Genomic DNA, 20,717 nt, shown 5'->3' with positions numbered 1-20,717 from the left:
CCGCGCGCCGGACCCGCCTGAGGGGCGGGGCGGGCCGGGGGTACCGGGGGGCACCGGAGGGTACCGGGCGGTACCGGCCCGTACCGGGCAGCGCCGGGGAGTACCGCGGCTCCCGGCGCCCTCGCAGTCCGCTGTGCCCCCAGGATGGCGGCGTGGGCGCTGCTGGCGCTGCTGGCTCTGGCTCCGGCGGCCGCAGGTAAAGGGCTGGGCAAGGTCACCCTCCGGCCCCCCAGCCCCGCGGGCATCCTCTGCAGCCGGGCCCTGGAGCGAGCCTCCTGAGACCCCCCGAGACCCACTTCGGGGCACTTGGCACCGCCAGAACCCTTGGCATCACAGCAGCCCGGCTCCAATGCCGAGGGAATTCCCTAAGCCCTCCCAAGCCCTGATTTGGTGCCCTTTGCACGCTCCGACCCTCGTATGTACATTGGCATTTCCCCAACCCCTTTTCGGATGCCCCTCTTGGCGCCTCCTGTAAATCCTCCCAGCCCCACTTTGATACCCTGTGAACCCCCAGCCCCTCTTTGATGAGGTTGGCACTGCCCTGAGCCCCACTTTGGGGCCCTTGGCATCCCCTTTAGCCCAGTTTTGATGCCTTTATTACCCCCCACCCATCTTTCACACTCTTTGCACCCCCAAGCTCTGCTTCTATGCCCTGTGCACTCCCAGAGCCGCGGTTTGACACCCTCTGCACAGCCTGAGTCCCACTTTGACAAGCGTGGCATCCCCCCAAGCCTCAGTTCAATGCCCTTTGCATCCCCCGAGTCCCACTTTGATGCCCTTCACACCCCCAGCCCCTCCCCAACGCCCTTGGCCCAGCTCTGCTGCCGTGGGATGATGCTTTACGTAAGGTGGGAGCCGCATGCGGCTCCTTGGTGGTGTCTCGTGGGCTCTCCTCCCTTCCCTCCTCCCTTCTTCTTCCCTTCCCTCCTCCCAGCTGCTTTTTATAGCTTCCACTCTTCCCTGGCGTCTCAGTTTTAAGCTTTTTTTTCTCCTCCGACTTGTTTTTTATATAACTCCCGGAGCCTTGTGGCATGAGGCAGCAGGACCAGCGATGCAGCTGACTCCTGAGGGGCCAAGAACATCGTTCCTTTCCTTTCCTTTTCCCCTTTCCTTTCCCTTTCCCTTTCCTTCCCTAAACCCAGCCTAGGATGAGCTGCAGAGCAGATGAGGCTCCATGAGCTCTGCTTTGGTCACTGGGGTTCTCTGCCCAGATCACCCCTCACACATTCCTTCTCACCCCCTTTTCAAATATTATTTTCTTTTCACACTGCAAAAATGGGGCTTTTGGGGGTGCCAGGGCTGAGCCTTCTCCTTCCATCCCCACTGAAGGTGCCTTTGCCAATGCTGCACACCCGATGTTTTCTATCCCACCCCTTGACAAACCTTTTTCCAAGGTAAAAATACATCAGAACATTCATTAGCAAGGCTGGGCTGGGAGAGACACTCCCATGCTGCTATTAGAGGAATTTTTACCAAAATCTGTACCCAAATCCATGTAATACAAGATGCAACATGGTCTCTATATTTTAGGAGGTGAATTCCCTCTTGTGGAATTTAAATTCTGCCTCTTCCTCAGCTCTGTGGTGGTTTTAACCGCCTTAAAGCTGACCAGGAATCTGTAAATTAGGTGGGATCTCAAATAATCTGTATTTAAGAGGGGGTCAGGGTGTTTTTCTCTGGGAGCTGATGTGTGCACTGTTTGCTGATTCCAGGGGGGATGCTCAGCTTTGCCTCCTACTATGGTGACCACATGGTGCTGCAGCAGAAGCCCTCGGGGGCCGTGGTGTGGGGCCATGGGGAGCTCGGGGCCGTGGTGACCCTGACTCTCTCAGGTGCCAGTGGCCTCGTCATCATGGAGAAAACAGCACAGGTTAAAGGTCAGTCCCAGACTTTCACTAGAAATCGATGGTTTTGGTGGCCAAAGAACTGCTCTGAGCCCAGATCAGAGCCGGTGGTGGGGTGGGTGAGACAGGGTTTGGCACCACCCCTGTGTTTGTCACACTGCTGCCCTGGGGCTGCAAGGTGCTGGTGACATTGTGCTTTTCCCTCTCCAGGGGACCTGGGGTGCTCAGCCATCCCCTCCCCAGCAGTGCAGCCTTTGCTCACTGAGGTTGCCAGCAGTGGCTCCCGTGGGCGCCCAGAGGGAGCCGAGCTGCTGCTGGAGTGGGTGGCACCACACAGCCTGAGCCCAGCAGAGAGGCTGTGCAGGGGACAAGGGGAATTTACCTTCTCTCCCTGTCTAAACCAGGTCTGAGGAACCTCCAGAGCACTTCCATGTTCTCTTTTGATCTCTGCCCTGTGGGATCTCTAAGCCCCAAAGGATGTTGCCTGTGCAAGCAGAAACTTCTTGGAGCTGGGAAGGCTCAGGGGCATCTCAAATCCCAGCTACATCTCTGCCTGAAGAGTTGGGAGGGAGCTCATCACCTTTGGAGGGTAAAAGTGCTGCCCAAGGGCATCTCCATAAGATGAAGAGCCTGGGGGTGTCTTGTGGGAGAGCAGCAATCCAGGAGATCTGCAGGATCCAGCCAGAAAATCCATGCTAAGCTCCAGCAGAATATCTTTACGCTTCGATTTGGCGCCTCTAAAATTAGCTGGAGACATCTCAGTGTCACACACACCAAGCTGCTCCTGTAATCCCAGTTCCTCCCAGCAGCTTCTGCTCTGACACACATTTGTTTTCCAGGTTTTCTTTTTTAACCCCTAAATTCCTGCAGGAGAAAGGTCCTTCTGATGCCAGAGGGCTCCTGAAATCTATTTCCTCAACCTGTCTCTGTGGTGGAGAAGCTTTTCCCTGTTGCCTGTCCTTCACCACTGGTTTATGGCTGCTCATCCAACATCTTGGTGAAGGTCTTGATAAGGGTGGTGGAAGATAAGCACCATCCTCTTCCTCCAGGACCTTCTGGGACTTGGAGAGCTGTCCTGAACCCAATGGATCGGGGCGGTCCCTATGCACTGACAGCTGAGCAGGGCTTGGAGAACGTGACACTGTGGGACATCTACTTTGGAGACGTGTGGCTTTGCAGTGGGCAGAGCAACATGGCAATGACACTCCTGCAGGTAATGCCCCTCAGCACAGAGCAGGCAGACCAGGTAGGGATGAGGCAGGGAAGCACCCTGCATGCTCCTGGCCCTTCTTCAGGTGGCCAATGCCAGCCAGGAGCTCGCTGCCGCCGCTCGCTATCCCTACGTCCGTGTCTTTGCTGCGGCGCCTGCCCGCTCCAGCGTGGAGCTGGAGGACCTGGAGCAGATTGATTTGCCATGGTCCATCCCAACAGCTGGTGAGTGCAATGTGCCTCCAGAAGAGAGCTTGGAAATGGGTTTTTTCCCACTGTTTCCCTTTGCAGCCTGCTGTTTCTTGAGCAGAAATCCTGGGCCACGGGAATTTCACCTACTTCTCGGCCGTGTGCTGGCTCTTGGGGCGCTCCCTGTATGAGGCTCTGGGGACCCCCATCGGGCTGGTGGAGGTGGCCTGGGGAGGGACCCCCATCGAGGCCTGGTCCTCCCGCCGGGTTCTGCAGGCATGTGGGCTCCCAGAGGACACAGGGAGGTGAGAGAAGGTGCTGTGGAAACGCCTCCTGCTCTGTACCACGCTGCTTTTGGGGAGCATCCTCATCCCTTCCCACCTCACTTCTTCTCCCAGAGCCTCACAGCCCCCTCTATGCATCATTGTACCCCTCTGGATAAAAGCCCCTCCTGTGCCAAGAGCATAAGCACTCATATCTTATGTGGGTAAAGGGAGAAGAGAGGGACCCCAGATCTCCCTTTGCCGTGGTGCTTGCTTTAACCAAAAGGTTGCCATGGGCTTTGTGCCCCCCTTAAACCTAGCTTTGTCTTCCAGCACCTCCCCACATCAGCATCACTCTGGCCCAAAAACACCCTCGGTGCTCTGGAATGCCATGATCCACCCACTGCTCAACATGACCCTGCGGGGCGTCGCTTGGTACCAGGGTGAGCCCCCATTTCTGTCCCCTGGGGTGGAGCAGCCCCCACTGTCCCACCAAGCTCTCACCAGCCCTTCTTTCTGGGGACAGGTGAGGAGAATACCCTGCTGAACACAGACCAGTACAACTGCACCTTCCCTGCACTCATTGCTGACTGGCGCTGGGCGTTCCACACCGGATCAGCCGGACAGACGGAGCCACGTCTCCCCTTTGGCTTTGTGCAGGTGTGGGGGGTGAGAGGGGTGACATCCTCCCTTGTCCTTCGGGGATGCCCAGGGAGAGGCTGCTGTCAACACAAATGCATCCTGCCAAGTGCTGAAAATCGCAGGCAGGACCACAGTGGCCAGGTTTGGGATCTGAGCCAGTCCCCCATGTCCCCTGTGCCTCACAGCTGTCCACCTACCGCCGTGAGAGTGCAGATGACAGCTTTGCCCGGCTCCGCTGGCACCAGACAGCCGACCTGGGCGTTGTTCCCAACGCCAGGATGCCCAGCACTTTCATGGCTGTGGCCATGGATCTGGGGGATGAGCACTCTCCCTATGGCAGGTGAGTGAGTCCTGGGCTGAGGTGAGGGTGTAGGGATGGAGGGTTTGGGTTCCAGCTCCATCTTTCCCCTCTTCCTGGGCAGTGTCCACCCCCGCGACAAGCAGAGCGTGGCTCACCGACTGCTGCTGGGTGCCTTGGCTGTGGCCTATGGGCACAAGGGCCTCGTGTTCCAGGGACCATTTCCCACCAGGGCTGTCCTGGAGGTGACCAGGGGGCTGCTGAATGTCACCTACAGCCAGGAGCTCATCTGGCGCCAGAGGGACGCACAGGCATTTGAGGTGAGGAGTGGGATATCCTCTCCAAAGAGCTGCAGAAGGGAAGGCAGCACTGATGGGGTTTCTCTGCTCCCCAGGTGTGCTGCTCCAGCCCGGCCTCCCCATGCCAATGGCTGCTGGCACCAGTGGTGGCAGTAAGGTCCCACACAGTGACGCTGGCCCTGAGTGGCTGCAGGACACTCGTGCTGGGGCTGCGCTATGCCTGGGCTGAGTGGCCCTGTGAGTACCTGGCCTGTCCCCTCTACAACTCCCAGGGGCTGCCTGCACCCTCCTTCCTGCTGGACACCGTCCCTGCAGGGAGCACTGCTGAAGGGAGGGAGCTGCTGCTCCTCCCCAGCTCTGGGTTCCCCCTAAATTAGGGAGATGAGTGAGCTCAGAGCTCTGGCAAAGCACTCATGGCTCCTGGCACTGTCCCTTCCCAAGCCATGGAATCAGAGACTTCATTACTCCCTTATTAATTAAACAAGTTTTCAGCTCCTCTGTGGACTCAAGCCAAGGCTGCAGGGTGGGGGGAAGGGGGAAAAGCCAATTTACAATTAAATATATGAAAAATTATGTAAGGCAAAGCAGGAGGACACACCAATGGGAGCTGAACCCCTCACTGCTGCTCCCTTGCCTATGGAGCTGGTCCTGGCCCCGCAGACACCCCATTTCTCTGGGCATGGATTGCTGATCCCCAGGGTAGGGTGCTCACAGGATCCAGGGATCAGCTTCCAGCTGCAGGGTGGAGAGGGGGAGAGAGGAGCTCTGCCAAAAAAAACATGGCCAAACAGTAAGGCTGGGCTGGGACAGGGAACTGTGGAGGGCTGCGAGTGCCTTCCACCTCCCTCTCTTAATAAAAAGTTAATAAACCAACTCATTTTATTCCTGGATCTCTCATTTTATTCCTAGATCTTTTTTTTCCTTCACATGAGCGTTCCTAATCCTCCATGCCCCACTTCTTGCCAAAAGAGCAGGGAAATTTGTGTGGAAGAGGCACAGCGTGGCACCCAGTGCTTAGAATAAGAGACCCAAGAGGTTCTGCACAAAATATTGATCGTTTAACCCTTTTTGGCTGGACAAATGTACAAAAGAAGGGGAAGGCCAGGTGCAGGAAGCACAGGCGGGTTCAGCCTGGCTGCTGCAGTAGAGCTGTGTCAGAAAAGTGGATCCTGGGGTGACAGGATCCCTCCTGCTGCCTCCTCCTGGGTCAGGCAGAGCCGAGTGAGTCCCGTGAGGCTTTTCCCATCCTTTCCACTCCAGGCTTTGGTTCTAGACAAGGGGGAAGAGCAAGCAGTTAATTAGCTGGGCAATGGCAGACTGGGATCTGGGCTTTTTCCAGCACCGAGTAACTGGCCCAGAAGCCAGCTGTGCTGGCCCTGGGTTGCCGTAGTAATGAGGATGCAGAATCCAGCTCTGTCTGTGGATTTTTTAAAACATAATTCAGACTGTGTGTTTAGGACCAGGAGTGAAGCCCAGGCCTCTCAGCTCCTACCTGTGGGGCTGGGCTGTCTCCCACAGCCTGCAAACCACTTGCCATGGGCACCAGGGGTCCCTGTGAGACCCCAGAGGAGGCATCCAGCTCCCCAAACACATGGGAGAGGGAGCAGTGCAGGTCCTGGGAATGTGGTTTTATCTTGAAACCCATGTCCATCTCCACACACAGCACCACTGTGCCCACCAGTGCCATATGAACAGGAGAAGGGATGCAGGCATGGCATCCTTGGCATCAGCCCCCCAGGATTTGAAACTCCCAACCCCACTCCCAGCAGGATGAGCTGCCAAAAACAGGGACCCTCCCAGCCCTGCAGTTTGCCCAGAGCTTGGATTTAAGCAGCAATCTCTTGGCTTGCTGTTCCTATAGCAACCCCTGCCCACACTTTGGATCGAAGTAGCATCACACTCTGCATGCCAGAACCCCTTCCAGGATTTGTCAGCCCTCACAGTGACCCCCAGCTATGCCCCAAACCCCTTAAAGTCTTGGCAAAGGATTGAGGGTGGTCCAGCCACATATTGAGGGTGGGATCTTATGGTGTGGGAGCCAAGAGAAGAGGGAAGAAGCCGTCTCTACCCTAAAAGCCTACCTAGGGCTGCACCATTGGAGAGGGCTGTGCTGCCTTCGGCCTCGGGGGTGCAGGATTGGTGTTTGGGCTTGGTGGTCTCCAGCCCAGCCAGCAGTGTCATGAAGTCAATGACAGTGTCGATGTCCTCCTTGTTGGCAGTGGCTTCCCTCAGGGCGCTGACGGCGTTGAGGCGGCTGAAGGAGGTCAGCTCGGAGATGTTGGCACGGAGGAAGAGGAGGATGACGTTGAGGTCGTTGAGGGGGCAGGTGAGCATCCTGCGACTGAGCAGGTCGAAGGCAGGCAGCATCTCATAGACAGAGAGCAGCCCCTTGTCCCACTGGCAGAGCTGCAGGGCGTTGTAGATGACCACGGGGATGAGGAGGACATAGACACTGCCAACGGAGAGGCTGATGAGCTGGAAGACGGAGAAGAAGACCAGCTTGCAAGGGATGAGCGACGGGATGTGCGGCTCTGCCTCGAGCAACCCCGTTTTGATGGAGCAGCTGAACTCATCCTGGAAGAAGATGTTAAGGTGGAGAAAGACCAGGTAGAGGCAGGTGGCAGCCAAGAAGAGGAGCAGGAGCAGGTTCCTCAGGATATAGATGAACACCAGGCCGTGGGCATGCTGCTTGCAGGTCAGGTACCGCTCCAGCAACGGGAACTCGAAATACCTCTCCTGGCGGGCCCTGGGGGTGGAGGGACACAGGGGGAGTGAGAGCCACCCCCCATTTCACCCAGGTCCATCCTGGGTGGAGGGACTCCAAGGGCCACGGTGACCTGGCCTGGCCTCACCTCTCGTACTCCTCCCAGAATTGCTCTGGCTCAGCACTGGCCTGCTGCACCTTCTTCATGTGCTGCACCAGGCGCACGGAGCGGTTGTAGGATTTGTCCAGCTCGTCGATGATGAAGAGGAGGTCGCAGTGCAGGGTGGGGGCAGCAGCGTAGCGCCACAGCAGGTACGGCAGGTACATCAGCACCGCCACCACCAGCAGCGAGTAGGGGAAGGCCTGGGCAAAGAACACGAATGGTCACGGAGGATGTGGAGTTGCTCTTGCTGTGGACATCCAGATGGGATGCAAGGGCACCCAGAGGTGACTTTGAGCCTACCTTGAGAGCCCAGAGGGACTTGGTGATGGCACGTCCCTCGGCGTCGAAGCCATGGTGGATGAGGGAGTCCCAGCAAGCCGTGTCGGTGTAGGCGGACTGCTTCCCCGTGAAGTTGGTGGGAGAGAAGCAGCTGATCTGGGAGCCTGGGGCGAGGAGGAGGAGAGCAAATCTCAGCCATGGAGGGTGGAGGAACACTCCAAAGCCACAAGCAAATGCCTTACAGGAGGGTAATTACATCTCAGGCATTGCTTTGAATCAAAAAAAGCCTTTTTCATGGTTGTTTTGGAGCTGCTGTGTTTCTAGCCAGGACTTTTCCATTTCTTCCCAAACACAAACCCTTTGTGTGTAGCAGTGTGTACACAGTGTAGGGAATTACAGACTAACAACTAACCAGCCAGAAACTGGAGTAAAACCAAACCCTCAGGGAGAGCAGTTAGATGGTGGCCAAGGCCAGATTTAGCCTGAGGTCACAAAGTATCTCTCCATGCTGCTGGCACCCTCCTCTCCTCTTCATCCTCCTTGGAAACCAGCCCATGGCACCCAAAGGTGCTGGGCACAAGCAGCTGAGGCTGGGCATTGACTCAGTGCTGCTCCTGGGAATAGCACAGCTGTTCCCACGCTCTCCCACTGAATTATGATCCATTAAAAACAATCAATAAACGCCCATGAGGCAGAACAGCTCCTAAAACTGTTCCAGGCTGTTCCGCTTTGGATCACTACACCATCAAGAATACAAGGGATTTGCCACAACAACCAAACCACCTCTGATGATTGCCCACGACCTGGAGAACACGTTGGAAAAGCCACAACTCACCAGCAGAGAACTCCCGGGCGAAAGCCAGCGAGACGAGGAAGAGGGGCAGCCCCACGGTGACAAACTTCAGCAGGCGATCGCTCGGCAGCTCCAGCCGCAAGCCCTTGGCTCGGGAACTGCTGGGGTCCGGGAGCAGAGCATCAGAGAGCATGTACTCGGCAGCCGTGTGCGACAGGGACATCTTGAAGCGAGGAAGGGACACTGATGAGGGCTGCCCGAGGTGTGTCTGCCGAGAGCCTGAGTGCTGTGTCCGGCAGCTGTGAACGACAGCTCAGGCAGGGCGTTAAATCACCTCGTAATTACAGGGGAAACCTTTTCACAAGCAGAAATAGAAAAACCCACCCCAGCACCGCAGCAGCGGGCTGGGAAGGCGGCTTTGCTCCCTGACAGCATTCCTGCAGGGCAGCGTTCCTGCCCGGCCGCGGCCGCTCCTGGCTCCCCGTGGTTTTACCGCCCTCTCTCATCAGCCAGCAGATTTCTGGCGCTGTGGCCCCAGGGCATGGGGGTCCCCAGCTATTTTCAGAACAGAGACAGGGGACTGGGCCCTCCCACAGCAAAAAGCTCCAGCCAGATACACAGTGGCCCTGGGGGGTATAAAATCCCCTTTGCAGCATCCAAACCAGCCACAGGGGCCAGAGAACATCCTGCTGCCCAGCTCCAAGCTCCTCAGACAGGTCAGGAGACACCAAATGAGGTAATAGTGAGGCAGAACATCTGCAATTCCCCATATCAGCGATCCCTCCTCTTCCTCCCTCTCAGGGCACAGGCAGAAGAATCTGGCCCCAAGGAAAGCTCCCAAGAGCAGGGGACCCCAATAAGGGATTCTAAAAATAAGGAATAGGTAACTGAAGGAGCAGTTACAGAACAGTTTCCCAGCAGCACAGTGCTGAGAAACCCACACCAAGGCTGCTTGCTGGCAGCACAGAGCAGGGGCAGTGTCAGAGCTGCTCAGCCCAGCCAAGCCAAGCAACAACTCCCTGTTGTGCAGTCTCTCAACACAGCAAAAAAATACCACAGCCACTGCCAAATTGCACTTTCGATGGATTTTCCAGTGAAGGGACTCTCCAAATCTGAGCCAAACAACTCTGGAGAGACAACAGCTCCAAAATCTGGGAGGGGCTGCAACCAGGTCTGCTCAAAGCTACACAGGGACTGAGTCCCACCCAGCCAGAGCACAGAGACACACACCACCTTCCCTCAAGGGAACTGGAACCTTTATTGCTCACAGACAAGTTCAAAGCACAAATCAGGCAAAGCCCAACTTTCACCCAGCCGTGTTTGTCTCTCCTAGAGGCTCCTCAGTATGTCCAGCTGCTTTCCTGGCCCATGTAGGCACCCACTCTGAATCCAGCAGCATCAGCACCAGCACAGAGACTGCAGGCTTCACCCCACCACTGGCTCCAAGGTGGGCACAGCTGCTGCCACGTGCTGGAGGTGCGGAGATACATGGCATCATTCCAGTCCTGCCTCGTCAGTCCTTGGGGATGTCCAGCTCCAGCTTCCTCAGGGTTTTTTGGAAGAAGAAGGGCAGCTTGCAGACAAAGTCCAAGGGCTGGCCCAGGGGCAGGGAGAGGCGCTGGGCGTGCAGGTGCAGGGGCAGGTGCCGAGCCTTGCTCTGCTCCAGCTTCAGCCTCCTCAGGGTGAGCTCAGGAAGTTTCTGCAGCAAGGACAGAAAATGTTCCCCTCAAAACTGCAGCTTTGCAGCTGGGACTTGAAATCCCCAGCCCATGAGCAGCTGGGGGACACAAGGGGCCGTACCCAGCTCCAGTTGCTCCCCAGTGCAAGACCTGCCTTACCTGGGGTGCCAGTTTGCTCCAATGTGAGTATTTGTGATCCCCCAGAATGGGGCATCCCAAGCCATAGGCCAGGTGAACCCGGATCTGGTGCTTCACCCCTGAGGAGAAAAGGGGAAGAAGAGACAGCTGACATCCAGCTGGGCCAGGTCTCACCCTCAGTGCTGGACAAAGCCATGCTGGAATCACTGGCAGCCAGCACCCAGAGCTTTGTCCTAGAAATGGGACAAAGTCTTGTCTAATGACAAGTTCCCCCTTCCAGAGCTGCTGCTGACTGCACAGTGACGCCAGCAGGGGTCTGTGTACAAATCACAAATGGGACAGGACTGCTGTGGAACGTGCCTTGAGCTGTTTGATTTTCCAGCATCAGTCTCATTCCATGGCTATGACAATGGGAAGATGCCAGCAGCTCACATCTCAGGCAGCACACCAAGAATTTAATGTTACAACTCACTTTATAAGTTTCTTGACCAATCACAAAAATCAAAAGCACATTGACAGTAGTTCTGTCTAACCACTATAAGCACACGTATCTTTGGTTAAAACAAGGCTTGCTTATTTCCAATACAATACCTGCTTGTAAGCCTTAAAGCACAATGCACAGAGCTCCATTATTAAGCTTCAAATTTCCTAATATCTTGCTAGATAAACTTTTCTGTAGCCTAGAGAGTTATTCTAGACAAGCGTTAATACACAGACCATTGTTCTATTTGTCTTTGCTTTTCTACACCTTAAATAATTTTTCTGCTGACCAATCTCACGGCTGCTGCTTAGCTCCAATCTCAGTTCTGCTGCCTCTGAAGCCTGCCTTTTGCAGCTTTCCCAAAACCCTCTGATTTTATGGATTCCCACAGGCAGGGAGCAGATCCAGCCCCGGGCAGGCCCCACTCACCGGTGATGGGCTGCAGCTGCAGCAGGGAGCAGGCAGAGGCAGCAGCCAGCCGGCGGTACCGCGTCACCGCGCGCTCGGCGTGCCGATCCCCGCGCGCCTTCACCACCCGGCCATCCTCCGGACACACGCGGAACCTGGGAGCCAGTGTCCTCTAAGGGTGGAGAGAGGGGAGTTGGGGGACACAGGAGGGGATGCTGGGGCTGCCTGGCCAGAGTGGTGGCTGAGGGAACACAGGATTCACCTTGTAGTGGGATTGGTGGCTCTTCACCTCCTTCTCCACAATGGGGATCTCCACAACGCCCTCAACAGGGTCTGGGTCCCCCAGGACAATTGCCCTGGAAAAGGAAAGCAGAGGTCTGTGGGGTGTGGCTCTCACAGGAGAGGAACCCTCCCCTCAGCCCCTCTCCCACGACCCAGTCCCATAAAATGGTGCTGAAAGGGGGAGATAAGCAACACCCCTCTACAAAATCCCCACACCCCAGGGATTGTCCCCTCACCCTTTTTTAAAGGCCTTTCACAGCCCCATCTTCACTCACGCCTTTCCTACCAGTAGATCTTCTCCACCTGACGGGTTTTGAAGAGCAGACGGATCTTTTCTGCTGCCTCCTTGCTCCGTGCCAGCACCATCACACCCGTGGTCTCCTTGTCCAGCCGGTGGCAGAGGTGGAGGGGCTCAGCTCTCATGTTCTCCAGCATCTTGGCCAAAATGGGCAGCACGTCAGCGATGCAGTTCTTGATGCCGGGGCCGCCTGTGTGACCCAGGGCAGCAAGGAGTCTCACCTCTTGTGCTCCCCATGCACCCTAAATCAGCCCAAAATGCCAGGGGAAGGCCGAGATCTGACAGTGACCAAGCCCCTGGAACCTTCCCTGGGAAAGGAAACCCCAGCATAGGAAGAGCAGAGACAGAGGATCACCATAAGCACCACGGAGCCATTTCCATTCCCCAGTCGCCCTCACCGTGCACAGGGAGCCCGTAGGGTTTGTCTATCACCACAATCTCCTCATTCTGGTATAGAGTTCTCTGCTTAAGGATCTTGGCCAGGACGTTGGGGTGAACCTGCTGCAGCTGCTGGCTCATTGCAGCGAGTTCCCGGAGCCATCGCTGTGTTGGGTCCTTGGGGATCTGAGGAGAGAAGGAGACACCAGTGCTGGGGTTTAAACAGCTCTTGGCTCTCACACAGACCTGCACTGGCACCTGCAGCAACGTGCTCGCCTTCCCTGAGCTCCTGCTCCATGGCTGAGGGACAGCCTGGGATCCAGAGGGATTGGGACAAGCTCAGTCAGTGGCCTTGGGGAATCTCATGAGGTTGAGCAAGGCCAAGGGCAGGTGCTGCACCTGGGCCAGGGCAACCCCCAGGATCATCCAGGCTGGGGATGGAGGGATGGAGAGCAGCTCTGGGAGAAGCCCTTGGGGTGCAGGTGGGGGAGAGCTGGACAGGCCCTGGCCCAGAACCCCCCTGTGCTGGGCTGACCCCCAGCCTGGGCAGCAGGGCAGGGGGGGATTCTGCCCCTCTGCCCCCCAGGTGAGACCCCACCTGCAGAGCTGCCCCCAGCTCGGGGCTCCCAGCACAGGGAGGAGCTGGAGCTGCTGGAGGAGCCCAGAGGAGGCCACGGAGATGCTGCAAGGAATGGAGCCCCTCTGCTCTGGAGCCAGCCTGGGAGAGATAGGAGTGATTATCTGGAGAAGCTCCAGGGAGAGCTCAGAGCCCCTTCCAGTACCTAAGGGGGGCTCCAGGAGAGCTGGAGAGGGACTATGGACAAGGGCCTGGAGCGACAGGATAAGAGGGAACAGCTTCACACCGACAAAACATGGAGTTAAGAAGGGATACTGGGAAGAAGTTTTCCCTTCTAGGGTGGTGAGGCCCTGACACAGGCTACCCAGAGCACTGCCCCATCCCTGGCAGTGCCCAAGGCCGGGTTTGGAAGGAGCTGGGAGCACCCTGGGATAGGGAAGGTGTCCCTGCCCCTGCCAAGGGCGGAACTGGACGGGTTTTCTCCCATCCCACCCGATTCCTCACCACGAGTCCCGCTCCCCGTGCCCGCCCGCGCTGTGCACGCCGGGACTTGTAGTCCGGACACGCTGGGCCCAGCGACCCGCACTCCGCTCACCTCTCGCTGTTGCTCCTCGCTCTTCCGCAGCCGCTCCGCCAGCTCCTCTGCCCGCAGAGCCGCCGTCGCCCGTGCGCTCCCGCAGACTCCACGCACTGCCCGGGCCAGCCCCGCGCTGCTCCGCCAACAGCGCCTCGCCGCGCCGCCGCCTGCCGCCATCTTCTGCCTCCTTCTCCGCGTCCCTCTGCCGGCCAATGGCGGCGCCGCGGGTGCAGCACCCCGGAGCGCTTGCCCAATGGGAAGGTGCCGCCTGCTGAGCGACACCCGCGCTGGCCAATGGCGGCGCGCGGGGGTGTTTAAACCGCGGCGGCAGTTGCGGGGCGCAACGGAGCAGCGGGAGCGGCGCGGCCGGGTCGGAGGTACCGGGGAGCGAGAGGGGTGGGGGGTCCCAGCCCGCACAGCCTCAGCCATGCCCTCAGCGCTGCCTCACTGCGCTGGGGCGCTGAGCCCACTGCCCCCAAACCAGAACACACCACCGCTACGCCGGTTTTCTTGAGATTTATAAAAAATAGCACTGAAAAAACTTTTTTTTTTTCAATTACAGTAATTTAAAAAAAGGGTGAAGTGTCTGCTGCCCTCGTGCCGAGGTGCCCCGTCACTCGGTGTCCATACAGATCCTCTTGGGCAGCTGCTCGGGGGCTCCGCTGCTGCCCCGCTTGCCCTCGGGGGGCTCCCCGGCCCCGTCCCCCGGCAGCCCCGGCCCCTGGGGCGGCTCGATGCGGCCCCTCCGCACGAAGTGCTCGATCCGCGCCTCCAGCCCCTCGCACCGGGGCCGGGCCAGCAGGGGCTTGTAGGTGCGGGCTTGGACCCCTTCCACGAAGCCGCTGATCTGGCTGTGGAGCGGGGGCTGCAGCTCACCCCAGGGCACCAGGCTGCTCTCTGGACCTGTGACATCATGGAAAAACAACATTTAATTATCCCGTCCTTTCTTTTTTTTTTTTTTTTTTTTTTTTTTTCTTTTTTAAAGCAGTTAATCCTCTGTAATTCCCAGAATCCCATAATGGTTGTGTTGGAATGGACCTTCAAGCTTATCTCGTTCCGTGCCCTGCCATGGCAGGGACACCTTCCACTATCCCAGGTTGCTCCAAGCTCTGTCCAGCCTGGCTTTCAACACTTCAAGGATCCAGGGGCAGCCACAGCTGCTCTGGGCACCCTGTGCCAGGGCCTGCCCACCCTCACAGGGAAGAATTTCTTCCCAATATCCCACCTAACCCTGCTGTCTGTCAGCGTGCATTCCAAGTTATTCCCCCCAGACTCCCTTTACCATTTCTGCTGGCCACAGGAGCAGCATCCAGGCCTGCCAACATGTCCCGAAGCACCTGGGTTTTGACGGCGTGGCTGGCCCAGAGCTGCTGCAAGTGTGTCACATTGAAGCCTTGCACCTCTGGGTCGTAGAGCCACTGCAGGTCTGGGAACTCGCAGTCATACAGGACCAGGGGGAACTCAACCGCCATGCTGGAGACGAGGAGGAACCACAAAAAGGCTCAAGAACAATTGATCTGCCAAAACCAGCCCTAACCTTCACAGAACTTCCTTTCTGAATAATAAGTAACTTAATTTTCACCAAATACCAAGGAGTACAGCTACCAAAACTTTGCTCAAGAGCAAGAAAACAGAGATCCTTGTGGATACATTCCAGTGAGGCCACTGGCAGTTTGTTTCCATGCATGAGACTGCTTCATGTGTTGGCATGGCTTGCCAGCAGCACTCCAGGCACAGCTGTTTCTCTGAAGAGCAGCCCATTGTGTTTTCCAGACCAATCCCTACCTGTACTGTGGTTTCCGCGGGTTCTTCTCCACGTTCAGCAGCTCATCAATGACATCCGGGCTCTCCATGCCCTGGCCAATGAGGAAGAGCACGGCCATCATGCAGCGCACTTGGTGGTACAGGAACGCCTGGCCTGTCACCTCGAACTGGCACAGCCGGAAGGGATCCCGTGGCCTGGCCTCTCCTCCCCTGTCCACCCAGGTCACTCTGGCGCTGAGGATCGTCCTCTGGAAGTTGAGCACCCCGTTGGCCACGTCCATCTTGCAGAGGTTGCGGAAGTCGTGGGTGCCCACGTAGCGCTGGGCCGCGCTGTCCATGAGCGCCACGTCCAGCTGGGCGCAGGGGAAGAAGTAGCGGTAGGTGCGGCTCAGGCAGCTGAAGCGGGCGCTGAACTCCGGCCCCACGGGCGCCCAGGCCAGCACGCGGATGTCGGGTGGCAGCACCCTGTTGAGGATGTGGGTGTAGCGGAGCTCCTCCTGCTGCCCCCCAGCCTCGTGGCCGTTGAGCTGCTGCCCCCCCGGCAGGCTGGAGCGCAGATCCAGGGAGATCACCTGCAGAAATGAGGAAAGGCACGATTAGAGCGCGGATGGATGGGCGCAGCGGCGTGGGGAGCCAAGTCTTCCCACACCTCTGGGAAATAAATCCAGGATCTCCTACAGATGAAGGTGGCTTCAGTCAGGCAATCCTGCCATGGCAGAGCTGTGAGTGCCTCTGAGGACCCGAGCAGATGCCATGGATTCCATTAATAAAACAGGGAAAGTTGCAGGCTGCCTACGTAGCACAGTCTCGGAACGGCTTCATCTTTAGTCACGGGGTTGTAATGTGCTTTTTTTTTTTTTTTCTCAAGCTGGAGGTGATGACTCGAAGGCAGTAACAGCCTGGCTGGCCAGGAAGCCTGGTGTGGGAACAAGTTCATTCCCCCTGTGGGTGCCGTGTGCTGAAGTGGTGCAAGAGAAGGCACCAAATGCCCTGATTTCATGTAGCTCATCCTGTGAAGGAGAGCAGAGCAGCCATTTGAAGTTAAACCTACGCCAGCTTTGCTTTCTGTGCTGGGAGGGAAGAAAGGAGAACCAGCCCTATGGTTGCCACCAAGGTTGCTCTCTCCCCAGCATCTCAGCCAGGCTCATGGCTCCATGCCCACCAAGCAGGCCAGCTTGCTTCCTTCCCTCCAGCTCCCACTCCCACGCTCCCTTCCGCTGGCTGCAGCTCCCCTCAGACCCTTCTGTGCAGGAATTCAGCTGCCTGATGCTGCAGGAAGTGAGCTGGTTCCTAGAGATTTTGGGTTTTTGTAGGGTTGGCAAGTTAAATCAGCTGAGAGGGCTCTGCTGAGGGCAGGGCATCGCCAAGCTATTGGCGAATCGGCAGCCTAAAACACATTTTATCCTCCTAAAACAGGAGCCTGGAAAACAACTAATATGGGGGGGAAAATGGCACTAAAATGGATTCAAAGGCCTGAAATCATCATTGCACATGCAGGAAGCCATTGCCAGGTTCACTTCTAGGGTTAAGAGCTGATGGCTTTAAGGAACAAATCCAAGCAGTAATCCCATCAGATCTCTATCCCCCCAAGGAAAACCAACAGGAACCCCCACTGAGGAGATGCTGAAACCCCCACTGAGGAGATGCTGAAACCCCCACTGAGGAGATGCTGAAGCCCCCACTGAGGATTGCTGACCTGCCCAAAGGCACTGACGCCCTTGTCCGTGCGTCCGCAGCGGTGGTAGTTGGAAGTCTGTCTGTCATCCACCAGCCGTGTCTTCTTCAGGGCTTCAAAGAGCTTCTCCTCGATGGTGTTGGTGGTGTTCTCCTGGCTGGCAAAGCCCTGGTAGCCCCAGCCCAGGTAGGCGATGCGCAGTGCCACGTGTCTGCGGCTGTGGGCAGTGAAATCAAAGGGCCGTTGTTGGCGTTTCCTGGCTTTCCCAGAGGCTGGAGGAGCCTCTCTCCTCCCAGCACCCTCCTTGTCCTCCTGGAGCTTCTCCTGCAGCCGCTTCACCTCCACTTCCAGCTCCTGCACCCTCCTCAGGAGCTGCTCGTGGTCAGTAGCCGTGCTCTCCTCAGCCATAGCCACCACCTTGGAGTGTCAGTTTGTTGCTGATGGATCCTTAGGGTCTGCAGGGAAAGAAAAAAATGGTGGATTTGCATTTTTATGTGGTTTTTATTAGATCTCTTGGCTTTTCCTGCAAAATAACTGCTACCAACAGAGTCAGTCTTTACTGTCTGAGCCCCTTGGTGTTCCCAGGGGAGCACAGACAGGGCAGGGCCACTGGTGCTTAGCTCGGGCAGCTTCATTTCACTCAAATCTCTTTTTTTGGGCTCTTCAATCACTCCTCTTCCCCCAGCTGATGGGATCTGCTCCGTCAGCAGCAGCACGTTCGCGGCGAGCCGTCACGGAGCCCTTGTCGTTTTCACACCTGCATCCCCGCTGCAGACAGCGCGCTGACGGCTGCCACTCATCCCGCCCTGCCATCTGCTCCTACTGCTCCCAGCGCACTTGCGGCTTTTCAAATTGCCTTAAAGAGATCCCAAACCTGTGCTGAGAGTGGAATCTGTGTCTGGATCCCTTTTTGTCGCAGGGCTGGAGGTTTACTATCACCAGACTCATAAATGAGCATCTAAACACACTGCACTGAGCCCTTCCCTCCTCTGGAAGTAAAACAACCTCTTGGATGTCTCTTGATTAAATTATGACTCAGTATTGTGGGTTTAGAAGCAGAGGTACAAGGAAAGACCATTAATCTCTCACCCAGTGCATGGAACCTGCCCTCTGTTTTTCCATGAGCACTTAATTTATCATATAATTAATTTTAGTGTAGTTTTCTAGCAGGAATTTAGGAGTTGTGTTTGTATTACTGTAGGGAAGAGCCTTCTGCTGGCAGCAGGAGGTTTAGCAGTGCACTGAGAACACCCCCAACCTAAATCAACACCCCTCAACCCAAAAACTTGAGCATCAGAACCCCTTTGACATCTTTAGCCAACCTGAATGTACTGCAGTAAATTAACCCTGGTTTCTTTTTCTGCAGAATCCACCCAGTTTGGTGGGAACCATGGAGAAGGTGCGAAGAGCAGAGCGCAGGGAGCAGCTGGCAGCTGATCTGAGCCCGCATAGCTCCTGGCAGGGATACAGCGACATGCCATCGTGTTTCCAGGATGATCCCTATGCTGACTCATCCATCGTTTCTGGCACACAGTCAGACCTTCCCATGGATCAGAGGGAAGCGAGGAGGTTGGTGATGAAGAGGAAGGTGCTGAGGCACAGACCTGATGGAAGGGTGGAGGTCTCCGAAGAGTCACCGAGCATCAAGTCAGATATAAACACCTGTCCATGGAACCTGGGGCATTCCAGGACTTATATGGATGACGCCATCTCCGAAGGGGGAACAGAGACCACCAGCGGCAACTTGGAGGACTTCCTGCACTATGAGGATGATGAGTGGTTCCTTGAGGACAGGCCCTACTCTCTCCTGGGGGATTTTGGGAGCAATACTGTATCCGAGCGTGCCATGCCCCGCGAGCGATCGCCCGTGGTGCCCGCTTACATTGCTCCACAGGCTGAGAGAGTGAGGAGAACTGACCCGGTGGCCAGACTCAATGCGTACAGGCAGGACTGGCAAAGGTTCCGCTTTCCTGGGCAGGATTCCCACCAGGGCTTGCGCTGGGCCATGCGGACGCAGATGCTGCAGTCGGGGCTGCCGCGCCAGGCGCAGAAGCGCCTCGTGCCCAACACGTACGAGGTGCCCACGACGAAGAAGCGCGACTCGCTGCGCTTCGGTGTGCGCTACGACCTGGCCCACTGCAACATGCCCCGCCGGAACACCACCTCCTAGAGCCACAGCCCCGCTGCTTGCTTCTCCTCAACATCCTCCCTAGCCTGGAAAATCCCCCGGTGCACTTCAAGCAGCTTAAGTTTTGGTGTGGAGGAGGTTTTCTTTGCAATGTCTCGGCAGTATCTTTCTCAATAAAGCATTTGCAAAGATTCCTTATTGTTCTGTCGGTTCATTAGAAACACTACAGGAAACATCCATTATTCCAGACTTATCTCTGCATCACCTAACTCTGCTATCTTTGCCTTATTTTACCTCGTCTTTAAAATAAAGGAGCTTTAGGATGGAAGCAAGGTATTATTAGCACTACTAGTAGTGTTATTACTATTCCTAGTGTTAATTTTTTTTCAAGATATGGGAATGGACTGAAAAAGTGGCAGTGCTGATGCAGTAAAGGGTCCCTGAAAGCTCAGTGAGATGGCTGGAAAAGGGAGCAGGATGATGGGAAGAATGTGACAGCTGCAGCCTGGAATTCTGTGTCCAGCCTCCCCTGAACCTCGCTGGGAGGTGATCCCAGATGGGGGACAAAGAAGCTTGAGGACCTGGCTGTTGCCCCACAGTGAAGGGGTTCTGGTGTCTTGGGGGACATTCCAGGTTGGAGGGCCCCAACTCTCCAGCACCCTATGGGTTCCCATCCATCTGTGAAGGGGTCTTTGTGCCCCAGAATCCTTGACACCCTCCCCAAACTCTTATAGGGGACAGCACCCCAATCCTACAGCCTCCCTGTTCCTTCAGCACCCAAGGGCCCCTTCCCTCCCCTCTCAGAGCCTGTGAGGTCCCTGACTGCAGCAGGGGCCCCTTCCTGCTCTACAGGGTCCCTGTCCTCCAACTCCCCAGGGACCCCACCATGCCCACTATAGGACAGTCTCTATTCCCCAGAGACACCCAAAACCTTATGGGGCCCAGTGCTGGCACCATGTAGGATCCCTCTGTGCAACTGGGCACTCTCACTGCCCTATGGGGTCCCTGTTCCCCAGCACCCCAGGGACCCCCCAAAACTCCATGGGATCCCTGCATCTCCATCACCCTGGGGACACCTCCTTCCCTCTTGGTGTCCCAGGACTCAGCATCCTACGGGGAGAGGGACACAGCCCCCAAGCCCTGCTGGAGACAGGGACCCTCCCTCCTCCGTGGTCCCCAGCTCCGCAAGGTTTCCCAGCACCCTGTGCCACACAGGAGCCCCCCAGACCTTACAGGGACGAGAGCTGGCACCGTGCGGAGTCCCCGTGTGCAGCAGGGCACCCTCACCGCCCTGCGAGGAGCCGGTGCCCAGCTCCCCAAGCACGCCCTCCCACCGCGGGCCCCGCTGCCCGGGCCCTACCCGCTCCCGCCGCTCCGGTGCCGGATGTTCCCGCCCCATCCGGCGGCCCGGCACTGTGGGACGGCTCCATGGCGGGGGCGGAGCGCGGGCTGCGCGGGCTCGGCCCGGCGGGCGGCGGCCCCGGCCCGGGCTGCCCATGGCACGGGGCCGCTCCGCGCCGCTCCGGCTCCCGCTGCCCCGGGCTGCGCTGGCCCGAGCGGCCCGGCCGGGGCACGGCCCGCGGGCTCGGCCTGCTCCCCGCGGCCCCCGCGCCGCCCGCGCCCCGGCCCGAGCCGGAGGACGAGGAGAG

General features: G+C 57.3%; 5 protein-coding genes across 6 annotated transcripts; 2 read left to right on the top strand and 3 right to left on the bottom strand.

Moving 5' to 3' along the window:
- Positions 1-80: 80 nt before the first annotated feature.
- SIAE (sialic acid acetylesterase) lies at positions 81-5,563 on the top strand. The gene is made up of 10 exons (XM_058819137.1): positions 81-196; positions 1,713-1,877; positions 2,894-3,057; positions 3,140-3,278; positions 3,364-3,547; positions 3,839-3,948; positions 4,032-4,165; positions 4,333-4,487; positions 4,570-4,765; positions 4,840-5,563. The coding sequence occupies exons 1-10, from the start codon at positions 145-147 to the stop codon at positions 5,119-5,121; spliced, it is 1,581 nt and encodes a 526-aa protein (XP_058675120.1). The 5' UTR covers positions 81-144; the 3' UTR covers positions 5,122-5,563.
- A 388-nt stretch (positions 5,564-5,951) lies between these two features.
- PANX3 (pannexin 3) lies at positions 5,952-8,906 on the bottom strand. The gene is made up of 5 exons (XM_058819182.1): positions 8,726-8,906; positions 7,912-8,054; positions 7,597-7,811; positions 6,826-7,490; positions 5,952-6,013 (listed from the first exon to the last, which is right to left on the bottom strand). The coding sequence occupies exons 1-5, from the start codon at positions 8,904-8,906 to the stop codon at positions 5,952-5,954; spliced, it is 1,266 nt and encodes a 421-aa protein (XP_058675165.1).
- A 1,092-nt stretch (positions 8,907-9,998) lies between these two features.
- RPUSD4 (RNA pseudouridine synthase D4) lies at positions 9,999-13,752 on the bottom strand. 2 transcript variants are annotated; one of them, XM_058819045.1, is made up of 7 exons: positions 13,520-13,752; positions 12,368-12,533; positions 11,958-12,159; positions 11,652-11,745; positions 11,411-11,561; positions 10,522-10,619; positions 9,999-10,382 (listed from the first exon to the last, which is right to left on the bottom strand). In XM_058819045.1, the coding sequence occupies exons 1-7, from the start codon at positions 13,676-13,678 to the stop codon at positions 10,197-10,199; spliced, it is 1,056 nt and encodes a 351-aa protein (XP_058675028.1). In that variant the 5' UTR covers positions 13,679-13,752; the 3' UTR covers positions 9,999-10,196. The 2 variants fall into 2 exon arrangements, with proteins under 2 accessions (XP_058675028.1, XP_058675029.1); XM_058819046.1 differs by having other exon boundaries at positions 10,154-10,382; positions 11,411-11,544.
- Positions 13,753-13,849: 97 nt separating this feature from the next.
- Positions 13,850-19,241, top strand: HYLS1 (HYLS1 centriolar and ciliogenesis associated). Its single transcript, XM_058819047.1, has 2 exons — positions 13,850-13,878; positions 18,307-19,241. Exon 2 carries the CDS (start codon positions 18,331-18,333, stop codon positions 19,108-19,110), a length of 780 nt encoding a protein of 259 aa, XP_058675030.1. The 5' UTR covers positions 13,850-13,878; positions 18,307-18,330; the 3' UTR covers positions 19,111-19,241.
- Positions 13,859-17,393, bottom strand: PUS3 (pseudouridine synthase 3). Its single transcript, XM_058819044.1, has 4 exons — positions 16,962-17,393; positions 15,287-15,837; positions 14,784-14,974; positions 13,859-14,404 (listed from the first exon to the last, which is right to left on the bottom strand). Exons 1-4 carry the CDS (start codon positions 17,346-17,348, stop codon positions 14,115-14,117), a joined length of 1,419 nt encoding a protein of 472 aa, XP_058675027.1. The 5' UTR covers positions 17,349-17,393; the 3' UTR covers positions 13,859-14,114.
- Positions 19,242-20,717: the final 1,476 nt, after the last annotated feature.

This window comes from Ammospiza caudacuta, chromosome 23, assembly GCF_027887145.1.
Source record: "Ammospiza caudacuta isolate bAmmCau1 chromosome 23, bAmmCau1.pri, whole genome shotgun sequence".
Lineage (NCBI taxonomy): Eukaryota > Metazoa > Chordata > Aves > Passeriformes > Passerellidae > Ammospiza > Ammospiza caudacuta.
The sequence above is the reverse complement of the archived record's forward strand: the minus strand, read 5'-3'. Positions and strand labels throughout refer to the sequence as shown.

Bases quoted from the DNA above. Each gene is read 5' to 3' on its own strand.
- SIAE (XM_058819137.1), top strand. From the start codon at position 145: ATGGCGGCGTGGGCGCTGCTGGCGCTGCTGGCTCTGGCTCCGGCGGCC. The intron at 3,058-3,139 runs GTAATGCCCCTC...GCCCTTCTTCAG, and splicing joins TGGCAATGACACTCCTGCAG to GTGGCCAATGCCAGCCAGGA. The intron at 3,548-3,838 runs GTGAGAGAAGGT...TTTGTCTTCCAG, and splicing joins CTCCCAGAGGACACAGGGAG to CACCTCCCCACATCAGCATC.
- PANX3 (XM_058819182.1), bottom strand. From the start codon at position 8,906: ATGTCCCTGTCGCACACGGCTGCCGAGTACATGCTCTCTGATGCTCTG. The intron at 7,812-7,911 runs GTAGGCTCAAAG...TTCTTTGCCCAG, and splicing joins AGTCCCTCTGGGCTCTCAAG to GCCTTCCCCTACTCGCTGCT. The intron at 7,491-7,596 runs GTGAGGCCAGGC...CTCCACCCCCAG, and splicing joins TTCTGGGAGGAGTACGAGAG to GGCCCGCCAGGAGAGGTATT.
- RPUSD4 (XM_058819045.1), bottom strand. From the start codon at position 13,678: ATGGCGGCAGGCGGCGGCGCGGCGAGGCGCTGTTGGCGGAGCAGCGCG. The intron at 12,160-12,367 runs GTGAGGGCGACT...TGGGTCACACAG, and splicing joins CTACGGGCTCCCTGTGCACG to GCGGCCCCGGCATCAAGAAC. The intron at 11,562-11,651 runs GTGAATCCTGTG...CTCCACCCTTAG, and splicing joins GCCACCAATCCCACTACAAG to AGGACACTGGCTCCCAGGTT.
- PUS3 (XM_058819044.1), bottom strand. From the start codon at position 17,348: ATGGCTGAGGAGAGCACGGCTACTGACCACGAGCAGCTCCTGAGGAGG. The intron at 15,838-16,961 runs GTCAGCAATCCT...TCATTTCTGCAG, and splicing joins GCGTCAGTGCCTTTGGGCAG to GTGATCTCCCTGGATCTGCG. The intron at 14,975-15,286 runs GTAGGGATTGGT...CCTCGTCTCCAG, and splicing joins CCGCGGAAACCACAGTACAG to CATGGCGGTTGAGTTCCCCC.
- HYLS1 (XM_058819047.1), top strand. From the start codon at position 18,331: ATGGAGAAGGTGCGAAGAGCAGAGCGCAGGGAGCAGCTGGCAGCTGAT.